Source organism: Petaurus breviceps, unplaced genomic scaffold (genome assembly GCF_028583685.1).
Source record: "Petaurus breviceps papuanus isolate PSGF00001 unplaced genomic scaffold, PetGlider_PUasm1.0 84, whole genome shotgun sequence".
NCBI lineage: Eukaryota > Metazoa > Chordata > Mammalia > Diprotodontia > Petauridae > Petaurus > Petaurus breviceps.
The window spans coordinates 15,312,870-15,331,590 of NW_027186645.1; the positions used below are offsets into that span (position 1 = coordinate 15,312,870).

At 35.0% G+C, this 18,721-nt stretch overlaps 1 protein-coding gene across 1 annotated transcript in view; it reads left to right on the forward strand.

The window, feature by feature from the left end:
- The window catches only part of CFTR (CF transmembrane conductance regulator), a 188,706-nt gene that overhangs the window by 28,069 nt on the left and 141,916 nt on the right, over positions 1 to 18,721 (forward strand). Inside the window, exons 4-7 of the mRNA XM_069106964.1 lie at positions 3,955 to 4,170; positions 7,864 to 7,953; positions 8,776 to 8,939; positions 9,849 to 9,974. Coding sequence (XP_068963065.1) covers positions 3,955 to 4,170; positions 7,864 to 7,953; positions 8,776 to 8,939; positions 9,849 to 9,974 — 596 coding nt within the window. The remainder of the gene's footprint in view (positions 1 to 3,954; positions 4,171 to 7,863; positions 7,954 to 8,775; positions 8,940 to 9,848; positions 9,975 to 18,721) is intronic.

Genomic DNA, 18,721 nt, shown 5'->3' on the forward strand with positions numbered 1-18,721 from the left:
CCTTCCTCCCTTCCTCCCTTCCTCCCTTCCTTCCTTCCTTCTCAGAAGATTATCGTCTTAGAGAACTGCCTCAGGCACTGAAAGACTAAGTGATTTTCCCAAAGTCACATAGCAAGTATCTGTCAAAGGTAGGATTTGAGCCCAGGTCAGCTCAGTATCTACTCTGTCATTATAGCCCCTTTCTCCACGAGTTATTTAATTATTGAAAATAATGATGAGAGGTTGAGTGACATTACAAAAATGATTTTTAGTGTGTATAATAATCTATGAATTATCAGTTTATTATGCATGTATATAATATGGAGTTAATCTGGGAATCTTTAATCAATCCTTCAATCCAGACAATGAAATTACAAGGCATGGACCTTTGTGAGAAATGGGAAGTTCTCCTGGAGGTGGACTTTCACATTGGCTCAGCACTGACTGATAAGCAAGTGCTTTAAGATATATAACAACTTTTCATTGGTCCCTATGTGTTCCCCTACCTGGGGGCTGTGTTGATGACTGACTCATGGATCAAGAGAAACTTTCCTCCTTGATGATTTATAAGAAAGGTAGAAACGATTCCACCAGTTCTCTGTGTAACTTAAATATAAGGTAGAGAATGCTCTGGATGTATTCCCAGAGAGACTGGCCTCAAAGAGAGTAGGTGTAGTCATTTCCACCCTATTTTTTCAGTTTAGCAAGGTGGGGAAATTCTACCTGACTTAGCCAACAGTCATCTTCAAGACAACTCCTAGGCATGGAGACACACAGAGACCAATCAGAGATGCCATGCATACCAAAGCATCTTCCCTTCAGTGCTGAGCCAGGATGAAAACTTTCAGTTCCACAGGAAATTTTCTTTTCTGACAAAGAATATTTGTTTGTAATTGTCTGTAATTTGTCTGTAAACCCCTGTGAAGGGGGTCGAGGGAACTCAATTCACCAGGGATCTTCTGAGCTACCTCTACTACATATTTATAAGCTTTCTACATTTATTAGATTGTTGGTTTCTTGTATCAGAGGAAAAAAATGTTTCTTTCAGAGTTAGGTTTGTCTAATTTTTTTTTCTTAAAAAGTTTCATGGCATAATTAAAAAAAAGCATCAGCTATAGAGTCAGAAATCTGTGGATTTAAATAATGACTCTACTACTAACTTGCTGGATAGCCACACAAGTTATATGAGCCTCAGTTTCATCATCTGTCAAACAGAAGAAAAGGTTTTGTAAACTCTAAAACACTATGCAAACAGAAACAGTGATCACTATTACTTTAAAAATGAAAGTGTGAGGCTTTATTATAGTATACAGGGCACAGATGGATTGGAAGTTAGAAGACCTGAATGCTCATTATTCTCCTTACTATCATTTTGACTTTGAGCAAATAGACCCAGTTTTCTTATCTGTAGAATTAGCATTGGACCAAGTAATCATTAGTCTTTTCCAAATCTAAATAATGTGATATTATTATTTTTCTTATATTTCTTTAAAGTGCTATGCTTGTTATAAAGCATGAGGTAGATTGGGTTATTTTGTTTAAAAATCTTAAAACACTGAGGCAAGTTGCTTCTTCAATGAGTTGATTATAAAATGTTTCCAGGCTCTTATATGTTTTGGCTTAATAGACTAGGGATGAACTGAGAGTTGACCTGTGTTAGAGAGTTATATGGAAAAGATGTATATATCATGTAGAGAAATAAAGACATGAAGAAACATTTCATGGTAGGTGAAGACCATTGAAACATAGGTTTAGAATCGAAAGATTTATGGGTCATCTAGTACAACTCCTTCATTTTCCAGATGAGGAACCTGATGCCCAGAGTAGGTGACTTGCTCATACTCACATAGAAAAAAAGGAAATGAATAATGGAGACAAGAGTTACACTGTGCAGTGCCTGAGGTTGAGAGCAAAAATTTGTCTTGAGAGATTCATATTTTAAATGTTTTATTTTTTTTAATCGAGTTTCCTTTCTCATTTAACACCCCTCTTCCTCTTTCTCCAGTCCTATTTTAGATCCATCCTTAGTTTTCAGTAAGCTACAGGGGAAATAAAATTACCCAGAAATTACAGTGACATTTGTGGGGGGGAGAACAATGTATTTGATCACAACCTCAAGTAATGCAATTATATGTGGGGATATTTGGGACCATGCCTATATTTAATGTGAAAAAATCTAGGATACTTCTCTCCTTCATCTGTTCCTTGCCAAATAACTAGCTACATTAGATCATTAGATAAGAAGGCAGACCTATAAGATAAAAATTTAAAAATTCCTCAGGATTTTTTCAATAGTGGCGATGCAATAGATAGAGTCCATCCAGGAGTCAGGAAGACTCATTTTTCTGAGTTCAAATCTGGTCTCAGATACTTAATAGCTGTGTGAGTGACCCTGGGGAAATCATTTGAACCCTTTTTGCCTCAGTTTCCTCATCTGTAAAATGAGCTGGAAAAGGAAGTGTCAAATAACTCCACTATCTTTGCCAAGAAAATCCCGAATGGGGTCATGAATAGTCAGACAAGACTGGAACAACTGAACAACAAAATTTTTTCAAAAGATAAAAAAGAACTTAGACAAATAAGAGGATATGCTTTTAAGCAGCCCCAATGAGAAACTAAATCAGTTTCTTAACCTGGTGTTCACAGATCCCCAAGGAATTAATATATAGATTTCAAGGGATCTATGAATTTGAGTGGGAAAAAATGACTTTTTTTAAGCAATTGGGGTTAAGTAACTTGCTCAAAGTTACACGGTCAGTTATTTTGTGTGGGTGCCAAGTATCTGAGGCTGGAACCGATCCCAGGTCTCCCGACACCAGGGCCGGCGCTCTTACTCACTGCACCACCTGGCCACCCTGATGTTTTTATTCTCACTAACTAAAATTGAACCTTTCCTCCAATTGAAAAAAAAACAACAAACATTATTCTGAAAGAGTTGACTTTAACAGATTGCCAAATCAGTCCATGACACAAAATAAGCTTAAAAACCCCTGCTCTAGATTCTCTCCAGGATGTTGCCATTGCTCAAAACATTTTTGAGAACTGTAGCGGCAAGCACCCCAGTGTCCCCAGGGTGCCTGCTCACACAGGTTCTTGGATCTGCTTTGTTAAAGGAAAGCAACTCAAAATGGGTTAACAAGCTTACTTTAATCAGTCAGACATATATTGTTTACCTTGTTCAGGAGAAAAGGTCAGCACACTGAACCTCAAAGCATACAGGCAGAATTATCAAGACAGAAACATCAAGTAGACAGCTTTCCAAACTGTCCAACCATTACATCCATACCCAGTCAACATCTGGGTTTCCACATTCTGGGTTTTTCAAAGCCGGGGGACTCTCAACAACGGCTTCCCAGAATTCAGATCAAATCACAGAACACTTCTCAAAGTGAGTCCCAAAACAAAGCTACACATCAGGGCTTATATAGCCTTCTCCTGGCTCAGAGAATGTAACAACCTTTTGGACCCACTGGCCAATCAAAAAGTATCTACTGAAAAACAAGCCTCCCCCACCCCAGGCTTCAGGTGCACATTAGCCTAGGGGCAGGGAAGATCTTTAAAATTTACATTCTTATTACAAGAACTTAGCTCCTAGCTGTGCTTTCAGGGCCAGTTTAGCAGCCACCCAAGAAAATCCACATCATCATTTTGTTGTCATGCTTTAAAACAAAAACAAACAGAATTCTATCACTCATTTTGTTTATTTACTCTTTTTATTCAGCTTGTCTCTAAAAGATTTTGGAGGAGAGGTTTCTAGAAATCAAATCTATTCTCTAAAGATAAATATCTGTTATCACTGAGGGTATGAAAGCATATGCAGTAAGGCACATACCAGATGTGGATTTCTGTCCAATCCCATCTTATGTTCTCCCTGCAATATGAATCTTTTTGTATTAATATTATAAGACTTTTTGTATTATTAAAAACAAGATAACTGAAATTTACTTTTTGTGGCTTTTTTTTCTCCCTCTGCAGGAAGTAACCAAAGCAGTGCAGCCTCTCTTATTGGGAAGAATCATAGCCTCCTATGATCCTGACAACAAAGTGGAACGATCCATTGCAATTTATCTAGGTGTAGGTCTATGCCTTCTCTTTATAGTGAGGACCCTGCTTCTACACCCTGCCATCTTTGGCCTTCATCACATAGGAATGCAGATGAGAATAGCCCTCTTTAGTCTGATTTACAAAAAGGTAATGAATTCAAATGTCTTTTTTAAACTACATGATGGCATAACAGTTAGACCCACTTTGGTATATGTTGTGAATGAATCCTGCTAGTATGAAGCCTTTTTTAAATGCCATGAATTCACAATCAGATAGAAATCATAAAGGTTTGAATTTTTAAAATAATTAGAAAATCATTTGCTTTTGTTTTTTTTTTTTCTTTTTGGAGGGCAATTGGGGTTAAGTGACTTGTCCAAGGTCACACGGCTAGCCTTTGTGTTAAGTGTCTGAGGCCAGATTTGAACTCAGGTTCTCCTGACTCCAGGGCTGGTGCTCTATTCACTGTGCCATCTAGCTGCCCTAGAGAATTATTTTAAATTATTTAAAATCTACCTATTCCTCTTTTTCTTTTCCTGGCCTTCTTCCTCATATTTTTTCTCTTCCTTTAGATATATTATTATCCAGGAGAATGCAAGTACCTGCAGGACAAAGACCATTTCATTTTTTGTCCCTGTATTCCCAGCAGGTAGCACCATGCCTGGTGCATAACAGATGCTCCATCGCTGCTAATTGAACTGAATTGAACTGAACCACTGCCAGAAGCGCTAGTGTCAGGTTGCTGATGTCATTAAACATCAATATCAAAATAAGTCCAATTTTACATTTTTTTCACATAATTAATTTTTCTCTAGCACACTGTAGTCTTCCAAGCTAGAAATGATCTTGGAGAACATCTACTCTCATCCCCTTAAGTTATAGATGAAGAAGCTGATACCCCAAGAGAGAAGTGACTTGCCCAGTGTCACAGAGGTAGCAAAATGGGACTTGAACCCCTGTCTCCTGACTTCAGATGCAACATTCTTCCTACTATACTGTATTTCTCTTCTTCAGATATTAAGGCTATAAAGTTCATTGCTAAGTGGATGAAGGCTGCCACATGGCCCATTTTTTCAGTATTTTTTATTTCCCATTAAAGTGACTATCACCATCTGCATAAAAAAAGTAGCAGCAGAATTTGACCTTTGAAAGTAATTGATGGAAGTAAGGTTAAAGAAAAAGTGAAATATTGTGTTTTAAATTTTTAAAAATAAATTATTATAAACAATACCAGGAAAACGTACAGTCCAAGCATGTTGTAATAGAAAAGTGCAGCCTTAGATGGAGTTGATTTTACATTCCTATGAACCCTGCAGATCTCACTATTTGTACTAGTGTATGCATTACATGCTAGCAGTAAGTATGTGCTCATTCAGTCTGTCCTACTTCTGTTTGTAATGGCAAGCGTTCAAAAAAGGGCCTGATTTTGCCAAAAGCACTGTAAGTGGATTTAGCTCAAGACATGTTATTGTCCAAACAGTATTTAGATCTATTATAATGACATATGCTAGGACCAGTCCTGACAACACAGTGTGTGGCTTCCTAATTCTGCCAAGTAGGAATAGAAAGGTATTGCAGTAGAGTTGTTTGGTAATTTCTTTACCATTCCTTTTTGAAAATGGTGACTTTGTATAGTTGATATAATAAAGAGAAATAACCTGCAATTCAACATCAGAGAAGATCTCAATAACAATTTTATGATACAAAAACTATTTCTCCTCTGTTCTAAAATCATAGTACTCATCTTTTATTATTAGGTGAAACTTTGTAGTGGGAAGAGGAAGAGAACACATTCTCTATCTTAGTCAAATCACTAAAAATGTAGTTTTCCTAAGTTAAGAAGCATTAGAAAATACCAATGAAGTAATTCTCAATTTAAAAAATGGATCTAAACACTGTCTTGTGAGAAGACTTTATAAATTTTTTTCTGGAGTTTAGAGTCTGTACAATATGGACATCAGAGAGAAAAATATCACAAAGAAGACACTGATTTATAAACACATCCATAAGTAGTGGTTACACCTTATCATCCTTTTCCCATGGGTCCTTGCCAGATTATTTTATCTCTTCAGCCTCACCCTCATGGCATCCATAGTTATCATCATCAAAATAATATAATGAGCATGCATGGCAATAGTTTAGGCTCTTCACTTGACCGTGAAGTAGACCTACCCTTTACCTCACCCTTTCCCATGCCTGGCCAGTTTTTACCCATATGGCAACAAGCCACTCACCACTCCCAGCTCCAGTCTTGTCTTCTCAATTCAATTTCAATTTCTGTGATAGAGCAAGTTGTTCTGTATTATAAATTCTGCAATCTGACAACATCTTAAATTTAATTTAACCAGTCATAAATAGTAATGAAACAAAACAAAAACAAGTGCTAACTTCTTTGATTAAATCCTTATGAAAAGATTTTTCCAAGTGGAAGAATAAATCAAATCAAAGTATATGTATTGAATGCTTTCTATATGTAAGGCATTGTGTTGGGATGTGTGATACAAGGGAAGTGTAAGATATGGTCCTTGCCCTCAAAAAGCTTTTGTTTTTGTTAAGAACATTTTTCTCCTATCTCACAGGGCATTTTTGAAGATCAAATAAAATAATATATCATATATAATTATTATATTATTTTATTATACACACATGTAGGTATGTATGTATGTCTATATATACACACAAACACAGACCACTGCTTGGGTTTTGATAGCAATATGCTATTGATGATGGCATTTATGATTTAACTTAACATAGTAATCGATATTTTTAACCAAAATTATTAAAGGAGAAATTATAATTAAATTATCTAGAATGAATCAGAGTCTATGGATTTTTATACCACAGGATTTCAATATATCTTGTGGCTGAGTTGTTTCAGTAGTGTCTAACTCTTTGTGACCTCATTTGGGGATTTCTTGGCAAAGATACTGGAGTGGTTCGCCATTTCCTTTGCCAGTTCATTTTACAGATAAGAAATTAAGGTAAACAGGGTTAAGTGACTTGCTCAGGGTCACATAGCTAGTAAGTATTTGAGGTCAAATTTGAACACAGGTCCTCCTGACTCCAGGGCCCATGCTCTATCTACTGTGCCACCTAGTTGCCCTTAATATGTTCTCTTCATTGACTCAGGTTACAACTAACTGGATTCTTATACTATTGGAATCTTGTTCACGTTCTTCTATAACTTCTCCATACTAGAGCTCTTCCTCTAGGTCTTTGGACATTTTGTGAATAGCCTTGAATCATTTAGGCTTTACCAAACGTAACCTTCTAGAGGGTAGGGCCTGTTTGTTTTGTTTTTGCTTTTTGATCACTCACACCTAGCATGACACTCAGAACATTTTTTCTTTTAAAATATCAATCACTAATTAATTAATATTATATCTAATATATTATGCATTTAAAATATTAATGATTCACTTATAATGAAGTTTTAATAATTGTATCAGCTGAATGGTTATAAAATGAAAAATATTAATACAAAGTTCTAATTAAGAGTATCCATTAATTTTGTTATATATTTCTAAAAATATGTACATATAATTTAATTATATAGATATTTTTATATTGTCATTCATGTCATGTGATTTGGAAATTTTTACAAATGGAGTAGGGAAAGAATTTAATTACTGTGTAGCTTTTAGATTGAAACGTAGGTAACAATTAACAGTCATGTAAATCTAAAAGAGAAGTTAAGTAATTAAAATAATTTCTGTGTTTTTAATAAGCAAAGAGAGTATGTTCAGTATAATACCTGTTTTATGTTACTAGATATTCCTAGTAATGTTATGATACTATGTTTGATGATACTTTGAGGCCAATTCTTTTCCTTTTTTCTCTTAGACCTTAAAATTGTCAAGCCGTGTTCTAGATAAAATAAGCACCGGACAGCTTATCAGTCTTCTTTCCAACAATCTGAACAAGTTTGATGAAGTATGTAGCAGCTCATTTAATCTTTTGTGCATGTCGTATCACAGAATTAATGTAAACAACTCCACATCTTTACAAAACTCATAGCTTAGAGCTTTCTGAGTCAGATAACAGCAATGTGTGGTTCAACCCTGATTATTATGAAATTCTGATCTCTGTCCCACTCAGTCCTACTTCCTCTGGTTAAATTAATTAGTGATTCAGAATGGGGTTAACTTAGAGTCTGTGATGTTATGGAATTCAGAAGAAACTTCAGCATGGGAACATGGCTTTCTACTAAGCAAAATTTACTTAGTTATCAGGTCTGTCTTCCCTTCCTAATTCCAGTCTTTGGCTGCTTATCATACCCTAAGTATTTTTGATTTAGGGCCCTCCATTAAGGGGTGCATCAGTCTGTATAACAATTAACTATGGCCATAAACAAACATATGATTCTAAAGATGTGAAGATCTATCATACCCCTGTGCCATAGCTGCTGGTTGGTTTGCCTTTTTTTTTAGTCAAAGCATCAGTATACTTTTTAAAATAAATTTTTGACATACTAAGTATTCAAAGTTATCAACTCCTAAGTTTAACTGAGTGCAACATCTTCCTATGGAAGTACTGTAAGGTATGGGGCATAAAACTGACTGAAATGTGGGTGTGGAATTTGTATATACCTTGTTATGTTCTCAATGTAATTAACACTCAGATTGTAATGTACTCAGATCCTCAAAGTTTTAAATAATATTATATTACTGTGGTCTCTTTTTGATATGCTTTTGTGGGACATAACTTCCAAGGCTTTTCTTGGCTTTCCTTTTTTTTTAACTGTGATTTTTTTAGGGGCTGGCCCTGGCACATTTTGTCTGGATTGTACCTTTACAAGTAGTGCTCCTGATGGGACTTCTATGGGAATTGCTACAAGCCTCAGCATTTTGTGGACTTGCTTTCCTAATAGTACTTGCTCTGTTCCAAGCCTGGTTAGGACAAATGATGATGAAGTACAGGTAATAAATCTTTTTCTTTCCCCCAAATTTTCTTCTTTATACTGGTTGTGAAAAATACCCTGACATACTATTAGGCCCGTTTTATGTTGTTATCTGACCTACCATCTCACTAAGTAGGAATTATTTTAAGGATATCAATATCACTTTTTATGATTATGAAGCATTTTTGTTAATCTATTAAAGTAGCTCTAGGAAAATTGGTGAAAATTAATATCATTTTTATAGATTAGAAATTGCATATGAGAAACATCAATTACATGCACATAATGTAGATGATCTAACTTTTTAAATTGTATTCCAGTGACTTTTCCTAGTCTCTCTAGTTTTTCTGTTCCTTCAAGTGCAGGTTATTATAATATTTAAATATTATATTATCCCTGATATGTTATGGAGGATTACTATTATAAGTAACTTAATTCAGCATTGATTTGCATTGTAACCAATGACAATGCAAACTTGATGTGGCATTTTTGCATTTATGATCAAACTGCCTTAACAAATAAAAAAAAGTATCTAGTGAGGCATAAAAGGGTGGTAATCTCCTTTGGTGTATGGGAGAGAGATGCATAAATGTCTATACCAATTATTTCACAAATACTGAAGTATAACATGGAATTGTTAGTGCTGATAATAATCATATGGGTCGAGCAAAATACAAGTCACCTGGTGAATTTTTTTCCTCAAAAAGATTTGTTGCTGAATTCCATCCTTTTAATTTTAAAGTCTTTGATTCCTCTAATTGATGTGAACAATGCTGACTAAACAATGTGAATTATTTTGACCAGAGAACCATAGAATATCAGTGTTGGAAGGGCTCTTTTGAATCATTTTGTCTAAAAGATATTAGACTCTACCAGTAAGGATATCTTGAATTTGAACTGATTTAATTTTATTACATTTTTTTTTCAGAGAAAGGAGAGCAGGAAAGATAAATGAAAGACTTGTGATAACTTCAGAAATGATTGACAATATACAGTCTGTTAAGGCATACTGTTGGGAAGAAGCAATGGAAAAGATGATTGAAAATCTAAGACAGTAAGTTATTTTCTTTTTGGGACTGAAATTTCCAGATTTTTGGCAATTTAGAAGTTTAGAAGCTGCTAAATCTTGTGTTGTGTTGATTGTAGCTCCACAATATTTAAATTGTTTCTTTCTAGTTGCTTATAATATTTTCTCTTTGACCTGGGAGCTTTGAGGCTTAGCTATAATGTTCCTGTAAGTTTCCATTTTGGGATCTCTTTCAGGCAGTAATTGTTGGATTTTTTTTTCAATTTCTCTTTTACCTTCTAATTCTAGAACTTCAGAGCAATTTTCCTTAATAATTTCTTGAATTATAATGTCTGGACTGTTTTTTTAATTATAACTTTCAGGTAGTCCAACAGTTCTTATATTATCTATCTATTTTCCAGGTCAGTTGTTTTTCTAATGACATGTTTCATATTCTTTCCTATTTTTTCATTCTTTTGATTTTTTAAAAATTATTTCTTGATGTCTTATGAAGTCATTGGCTTCTCCTTGCTCAATTCTAATTTTTAAGGAGTTATTTTCTTCAGTAAGTTTTTAGGTCTCTTCTAGATGGTTGGCTTTCTTTTTATAATTTTCTTGCTTTTTTGCATTACTATTATTTTTCCCCCAATTTTTCCTCAGCCTCTCTTATTTGATTTTTAAAGTCCTTTTAAAACTCTCCTAAGAAATCTTTTTTGGCTTATGACCATTTTACATTTTTCTTGGAAGCTTTACAAGATGCTGTTTTATCTTATTCTGAGTTTGAACTCTGATCTCTATCACCATAGTCACCATCTATGGTTGACTTCTTTCTCTATTGCTTACTAATTTTTTTTAAGCAGACTGTTTATTGTTTATTAGCTTTATATTAGGGTTGGGCTCTGCTTTTGGGCATGGGGGATAATGTCTCAAGCTTTCAGTTGTTCATGCTGTTGTTTTCTGAACTCTATCTGGGGGGGTCTTTGATTTTTTTATTTTTCCATTGTTCTATAATCCAAGACAGGATGTGGTCACTGGCTCATGCATTGGTCTATAAGTGACCTCAGGTATATTTCTCTCCCTTAAACTGTGACCTGAGCCCCCAGCCCCATCACTGTACACTCTCTTGCTCCCTGTAGTCCTTCAGATGGTGGCAAGCATCAGCTTGCTCCTCTGCCCTGGAACTGAAACCAGGGACTCATTCTCCTGAGAGTGACCATAACCAGGAGGCTCTGCCCCTCTGTGACCACATTCTCCAGAGTGTGCTTACTCCTCCTTGCTTACAACCACAGCCTGAGACCCTCTATGGTCAGCATACCTAGGTCCAGTGTCCAGCACCAGCAGAGGACCCCCATGATATTCCCCTAATCACCAAGCCAATGTTCATGGGATGAGACCTCTCAAAACTGAAGCTGTTGCAGACACAGCTGCCCTCAGGGTGTGCTGTTTGTTGAATTGATGGCATCTGTCAGGAGATATTTTCCACTTCAATCAGGCTAGACCATCACCCTGGGAGAGCAGATCTTTCCTAATGTTCTCCCAAGTTGTCTTAGGCTGGACAATTGATTTACCCTGACTTTTAATTATTTCTGCTTTTCTAAAATTTACTTTGAGGCATTATTTTAAATTATTTGTAGGGGAATTTGGGAGAGCCACTTTTTCTGCCATATTCCACCATCTTCTCACAGTTTCCTCCCATTTTCTTGATCTTACTAATTAATAAGTCTGTTACACTTTTAATACAGCTGAATTCCTAAATGTCTGGCCAAGCAATATTAACTATTTCACAATAATTATGTTGTTGTTTGTCAGTGGTTTCATTCATGTCCAACTCTTTGCGACCCCAGTTGGGTTTTCTTGGCAAAGATACTGGAATTATTTGCCATTTCCTTCTCTAGCTTATTTTACAGATGAGGAAACTAAGGCAAATGGGGTTTAAATGACTTGCCCAGGGTCACACAGCTATCAAATATCTGAGGCCAATTTGAAGTCAGGGAGATGAGTCTTCGACTCCAGGCCTGGCCTGGCACCACTAAGCTACCATAGATAATTATGTAGCTTCTAAATTATAACTCTAAATGCTTATATCAATAACATAGAGAAAGAGAAGATTAATAAATTGGGTCTGCAATTAAAAAACTAAAAAGGAATAAATTCAAAATCCCCAATTAAACACCAAATTGGAAATCCTGAAAACTAAATGTGAGTGATAACATTGAATGTAAGAAAACCATTAAATTAATAAAACCAGGAGTTGATTTTATTAAAAAACTAATAAAATAGATGAACAATTGGTTAATATGATTAAATAGAGAAGAAAACAAAAATATAGTATTAAAACGAAAAGGGCGAAAATGAAAATAAACTTATTTTAGAAAAAAATGGACAAGCCATAAATGAGCTTATTAAGAAAAAAGCATCAGAATTAGATACATTTACAACTGAACTCTATCAAACATTTAAAAATAAACTAATTCCAATATTAAATTATTTATAATAATAGGCAAAGGACTCCTATCAAACTCATTATGCTGATACCTAAACCAGGAAAAGCAAAAACAGAAAGCTATAGACCAATTTCTTTAATGAATATTGATACAAAAATCCTAAATAAAACAGTAACTAGGAGACTGTAACAATGTGTCACAAAGACAATACCTTATGACCAAGTGGGATACCAGGAATACAGGGATGGTCTAACATAAGGAAAATTATTAATATAATTGATTATATCAGTAACAAAAGTAACAAAAATCACATGATTGTATCAATAGATAAAGAAAAAGCTTTTGACAAAATACTACACTCTTTCCCAGTAAATGAAAGTATAAGTATAAATGGGTTTTTCTTTCAAATGATAAGAAGCATCTACCTAAAATCATCAACAAGCATCATTTGTAATGAGGATAAACTAGAAGCCTTCCCAATAAGATCAGGAGTAAGGATGTCCATTATCATCAATAATATTCAATGTCATACTAGAAGTTGTAGCAATAGGAATAAAAGAAGAAAAAGAAATAGAATGAATCAGAATAGGCAATGAGATAATAGAACTATTTGTTTTTGCAGATATGATGGTATACTTGAAAAATCCTAGAGATTCACCCAAAAAACTAGTTGAAACAATTAATAATTTTAGTAAAATAACTGGATAAAAAATAACCCCCATAAATCATCAACATCTCTATATATTACCAACAAAACCCCACAAGAAGAGATAGTAAAAGAAACCTCATTTAAAATAAGTGTAGATAATGTAAAACACCTGGAAGTATGCTTGCCAAGATAAACTTAGGAATTATATGAATATAATTATAGAACACTTTTTTTTACAAATAAAATCAGTTTTCAATAATTGGAGAAATATTAATTAATGGACAGGATGAGTGAATATAATAAAATTAATTAATATGCCTAAATTAATCTACTTATTAAGTGTCACCCTCAATCAAATTACAAAATAAAGATTTATTGAGCTAGAAAAAAAACCCAACAAAATTCATTTGGAAAAGCAAAAGGTCAACAATGTCAAAAAAATTAATGAAAAAAAAATGTAAAGGAAGGAGGTCTAGATAGTAACCAGGTGGTAATTGTGAAAACTCTCTGCTACTGGCTAAGAAATAGAATAGTAGATCAGTGGAACAGAGTAGATATACAATATGCAGTAGTAAATGATAAAAGAAATCTTATGTTTGATAAATGTAAAGGTTTAAGCTTTCTGGATAAGAATTCACTGTTTGGTAAAAATTCCCATGAAAACTGGAAAACAATCTGACATAAACTAGGTATAGACAAATATCTTATACCATTTACCAAGGTAATGTCAAAATAGATACATGACCTAAACATAAAGAGAGATATCATAAGTAAATTAGAAGAAAATGGAATATATTACCTATCAGATTTATCGGTAGGAGAATAATTTATGAACAAATGAGATATAGAACATTGTGAGATATAAAATGGATAATTTTGATTACATTAAATTAAAAACATTTTGTGCAAATGAAACCAATGTAGCAAAGATTAGAAGGAAAGCAGAGAATTGAGAGGAAAATTTTATAGACAATTTCTTGGATAGAACCTGTATCTCAAATATATAGAGAACTTTATCAAATTTGTAAGAGTATGTCATTCCCCAACTGATAAATGGTCAAAGGATATGAACAGGAAGTTTTTGGATGTGAAGCTATGTATGTGAATCAAAGCTATATGTATATGTGAAAAATTCCCTGAATCATTATTGATTCATGAAATGTAAATTAAAACAATTTTGACATTTCCTCTCACACCTATCAGATTGACTAAAACAATAGATGGGAAAAATTATAAATGTTGTAGGGGATGTGGAAAAATTGTTGGTGGAACTACGAACTGATCCAGTCATTTTGGAGAGCAATCTGGAATTATACCCAAAGAGTTACAAAATTGTGTATACCCTTTGACCCAGCAATACCACTATTAGGTCTGTTTGCCAAAGTGATCAGGGGAAAAGAAAAGGAACCTATATGTTCTCAAATATTTATAACAGCTTTCTTTGTGGTGACAAAGAACTGGAAATTTAGGGGATAGTTAAATAAGTTATGGTATATGATTGTGATGGAATACAACTGTGCTATAAGAAATAATGAGTGGGTTAATTTTAGGAAAACATGGAAAGACTTGCAAGAAGAGTGAAATGAGCAGAACCAAGAGAATGTTGTATACACCATCAGCAATATTGTTCAAAGAGTAATTGTGAATGGCTAAGCTATTCTGAGTTATATGACTATTTAAGTCAACTACAAAGGATCTATGAAGGAAGATGCTATCCATCTCCAAAGATCTATGAAGGAAGATGCTATCCATCTCCAACTGATATATGGAGCTATGTAATGTATAGTTTCCCAAACACATCTGTGTCAAATGTTGGCCTCTTCTAGTGCAGGGTTGGGAGGGAGGAAAGGAAACATCTTGGAACTCAAATGTAACAAAAAATATAAAATAAAATAAAAATCAAATTACCTAAAAATAGATCAAGAGGATGATTGCTCTTTGGTCAATCACTTTCCATTAAGTAGTGTAATTCACTACTGTTGCATTCTGTAAGGAGATGTACGTAAGGTATCATAGCAAGAGTTAAACAGTAATGAAATAAAACAAATGGAAAGTCTTCAGTCCTGTTTGCCCACTACCTAGTAATGGCAGTAGAAAAGTGGCAAAGGGACATAGGGTGTTTAAGAATCACATAGTTTTTAGATGGCAAATAAACATTAACTGTAGGTTCACCAAATGAGAGTTCTTGGTCTAAATGCCAGTGAATTCATATGCTGTGTTACTATGAAACAGACACAGGCTTTGCAGTAAGCAGTCCTGAGTTCAAATCCCTCTTCTGACACTAGCTACCTGTGATACCTTGGGCAGGTTACTTAATATCCCTCAGCCTCATTTTCCTCACCTGTAAAATGAGGCTGATTCTTTGACCCCAAAGTTCTCTTCTAGCTTTGTCTCAATGATCCTATAATCTTAGGATATATAACTAGAAGAACTGATGAAGAAATGGAAGTTGGAACTAAATGGAAGGATGAATTCACAGGTTTTCCCTGGAGAGGCAAAAAAAGAAGTTAATGGGATTGGTTTCATCTGATGCCCAAAGGCAACACAAAACATCACTTTATGAGACACATAGCTGTCTCACACATTATGGGCACAAGAAAAATGCTACCATAAAGATAATTTCACTGTATGCACCAATATCCATTTTGGAGGATGAAAAAGTAAAGGAAATTTTGTGAGGTATTTCCATAGGAAATCAACCTCTACTCTGACATTCATTGATTTTGATGGAACCGTGGGCACAAGTTGAAATGTCACTTAAGAATACAGTTGGGAAGAGCAATTGAACCAATGTGTATTTAGAAGCAACCCATGTTGGAGGCCACATGACTTGAAAAGCACTCAGAGATTGCTTTTCACATTGTCTTACAGAGGGAAGTTACCAAAAGAATGGGGGGAAGCCACCAAAAGTGGTGATGGAAAGTACATCAGAAACTAATGCAACATTCCTCTTTTTAAAAATAAAATCTCTATGAGCATCATATAAACATGTATTGATGGTATGAGTGATGAAAACACAAGAGCAGAGACAGGCTTTCATCTATGTTCCTCTACAGCAGGCAACTTCCTTACAATTTCACAAACAATTGAATGGTGCAGTAGAGAAACATTTCCCTAGGGTTAGTTTGTTTCCTATTAAAAATATATTTGTTAGGGCACAATATAGCCTTCAACCTAGACACTTCTCTAACAAGGGGCCTCTAATAAATATGTTAAGATCCTATAAGATTCCTGATAGAGATAGCTATTTAACAATTCTTTGATTATTAGGAAATTGAGGTATAATATCGGGAGTTCTATACTATGTTCATTCAGTGGTGTGTGTTGTTGCTAAAGAATATAAATGAGCCAGTGTATTATAGGGAAAAGATATGGATAATATTTGTGGGACCTTGGGCAAGTCACTTAACTTCCTAGGCATCAGTCTCCTCATCTATAAAATAAAGGACTTGTATTTGATAGCCTTTGAGACCTCTTTCAGCTGTAGGTCTAGGATGCTGTGTAAGGTTCAGATGGAAGAGAGATTCCTTATTGATATTACAATCCTCAGTATATTTCTATTTTCTGAAGATGTTTTTCTGATTGAATCATTGGGCCTTCTTAATGAAATTCATGATTACTCAAAGAAGATGGGCCTAACAATCCATATGAGAAAAACTAGAGCTAAAAATGTCCAATACCCAGACCATGCCGTGCTGTAGATTGTCTATTGAATTAGTCAGCATATACATGCACACATATACACATAATTTGAGTTTTTCGTCTCAAAATAGCCTAACTATTCAAAGATTTCCTAGCTTGACAAGTTTCACCAGAGCTTATATTCCTTTGTCATAGCCTTTGAGATCGATGGATCACATACACAATACCATGAGTCTTTGGGAAATGGTTTTCATGGACAGTTATGTGATTTGTAATAAATGGCAAATAGAAAATCTCTTTGGTAAAATGTGCTTGTTCTTTAAAACAAGAATAGTAACTTATGGAGGCAAAATCCCAAGCCTATGGCCCCAGCATTTGCACCTATGTACCTAAGTTTTTTAAGTTAATGCAGCTTATTTAATGAAAATCACTGAAAGGTATAATTTCTCCTTCGTTCCTTCTAGTCTTCTTATATCTTACTACCCTCACACACTCCTTGATTCAGAGACTCTGGTCTCCTTGCTGTTCCTCACAAAAGATACGCCATCTTGCAGTTCTAAGCATTTTCACTGGCTTTTCCCCAATGGAACTCTCTTCCTCCTCATCTGTAATTCCTGGCTTCCCTGGCTTCCTTCAAGTCTCAGCTAAAGTCCCACCTTCTACAAGAAGACTTTCTTGGTCCTTAATCTCTGTACCTCTCCTCTGATATTATCTACAATTTATCTTGTGTGACTGTGTGTATGTATGTGTGATCTCGTTCATGCATAGTTTGCATGTTGTCTACATTAGACTATGAAGTCTTTGAAAGTAGGGACTATTTTGTGTCTTTCTTGTATCCTCAGAATTTAGCATAGTGCCTGGCACATAGTAAGTACTTACTGAGTACAATTTTACTTGATTTGAATCGACTCTTTGTTTTGGTTTGGTTTGTCCTTTCATTGGTATATGAAACTTCTAGGAGGGAGATTGATTCCCTGTAGGAAACAGACTGGAAACTTTTCTGAAACTTTGAGTCTTAGAGAGTTTCCTAGGTCACTGACAGATTGAGTGATTGCCCAGGGTCATAAGGCTTTATATGTCGGAGACAGAACCTAAACCTATTTCTAAGGCCAGAATTCTGTCTATGCGACAGTGTATCTCCACTTATAATACTTCATATAAAACCACTTGGGCTCTTCTCTGGCTTCACCCCAAATACCTTTCTCACTTTGATCATTCAAGACTATATCCAGGAAAGACATACAGTACAGACTGTGTTATGATTGCTGGCAAAAAATTAATCCAGCATATTTTCCAAGCCATAGTAGTTCATTTTCCCTTAGCCCAAGTCCTTGTCCCTTAAACATTATAATTTGGAAATTTGAAAAATTGGGAAATTGAGTAATGGGAGACACATGGTTCAGGAAAATTGGTGAAAAGAAGTCAGTGATATGGGGATATATATTGCATCAAAGTTTCATAGGGAAAAGTAGACCAAAAGGAAAGTACTTTCTTGGATGGGCTAAATATGGGTTACCTGGAATTCAAGCGGCTGATTCACGTAGACAGGAATGAGAGCTAAACTCCAGGTGTGTGATTGGAACAACAACAAAGAAAAGGGGAAATGTTCAGTCCCCTGCCATGTAAATAGAAGGAGTAAAAGAGTACTATTTCCCAAACATGGTTATTGGTCATTTATTTTTGTTATGTCATTTAAGAAAAAAATCCGGGAAAACCATAGAATTTTTCTCACCATCATGCAGAAAAAGTTTACAATACCATGGCAGTTTGTGCAGGCCATAGGACTTGTTTTTGGAAATAACAATGATTAGCCAATCACTCTTCCTCACTGTTGCATGGCATTGCAAGCTAGGTGACTGGTTATCAGCTATCCTTTTGCTCAGACCTCCATGGCATATTTCAGCTAGGTGAGCCCTACTTGACTTTGGTTATTTCTCCCTCTAGTACAAAAGATGAAGCAGTGTGTTATAGTGAATAGAGGGCTAGGTCCATAGTCAGGATCTGAATATCACCTCAGATTCTTACTAGTTATATGACCTTGGAGAAATCAATTTTCAGGG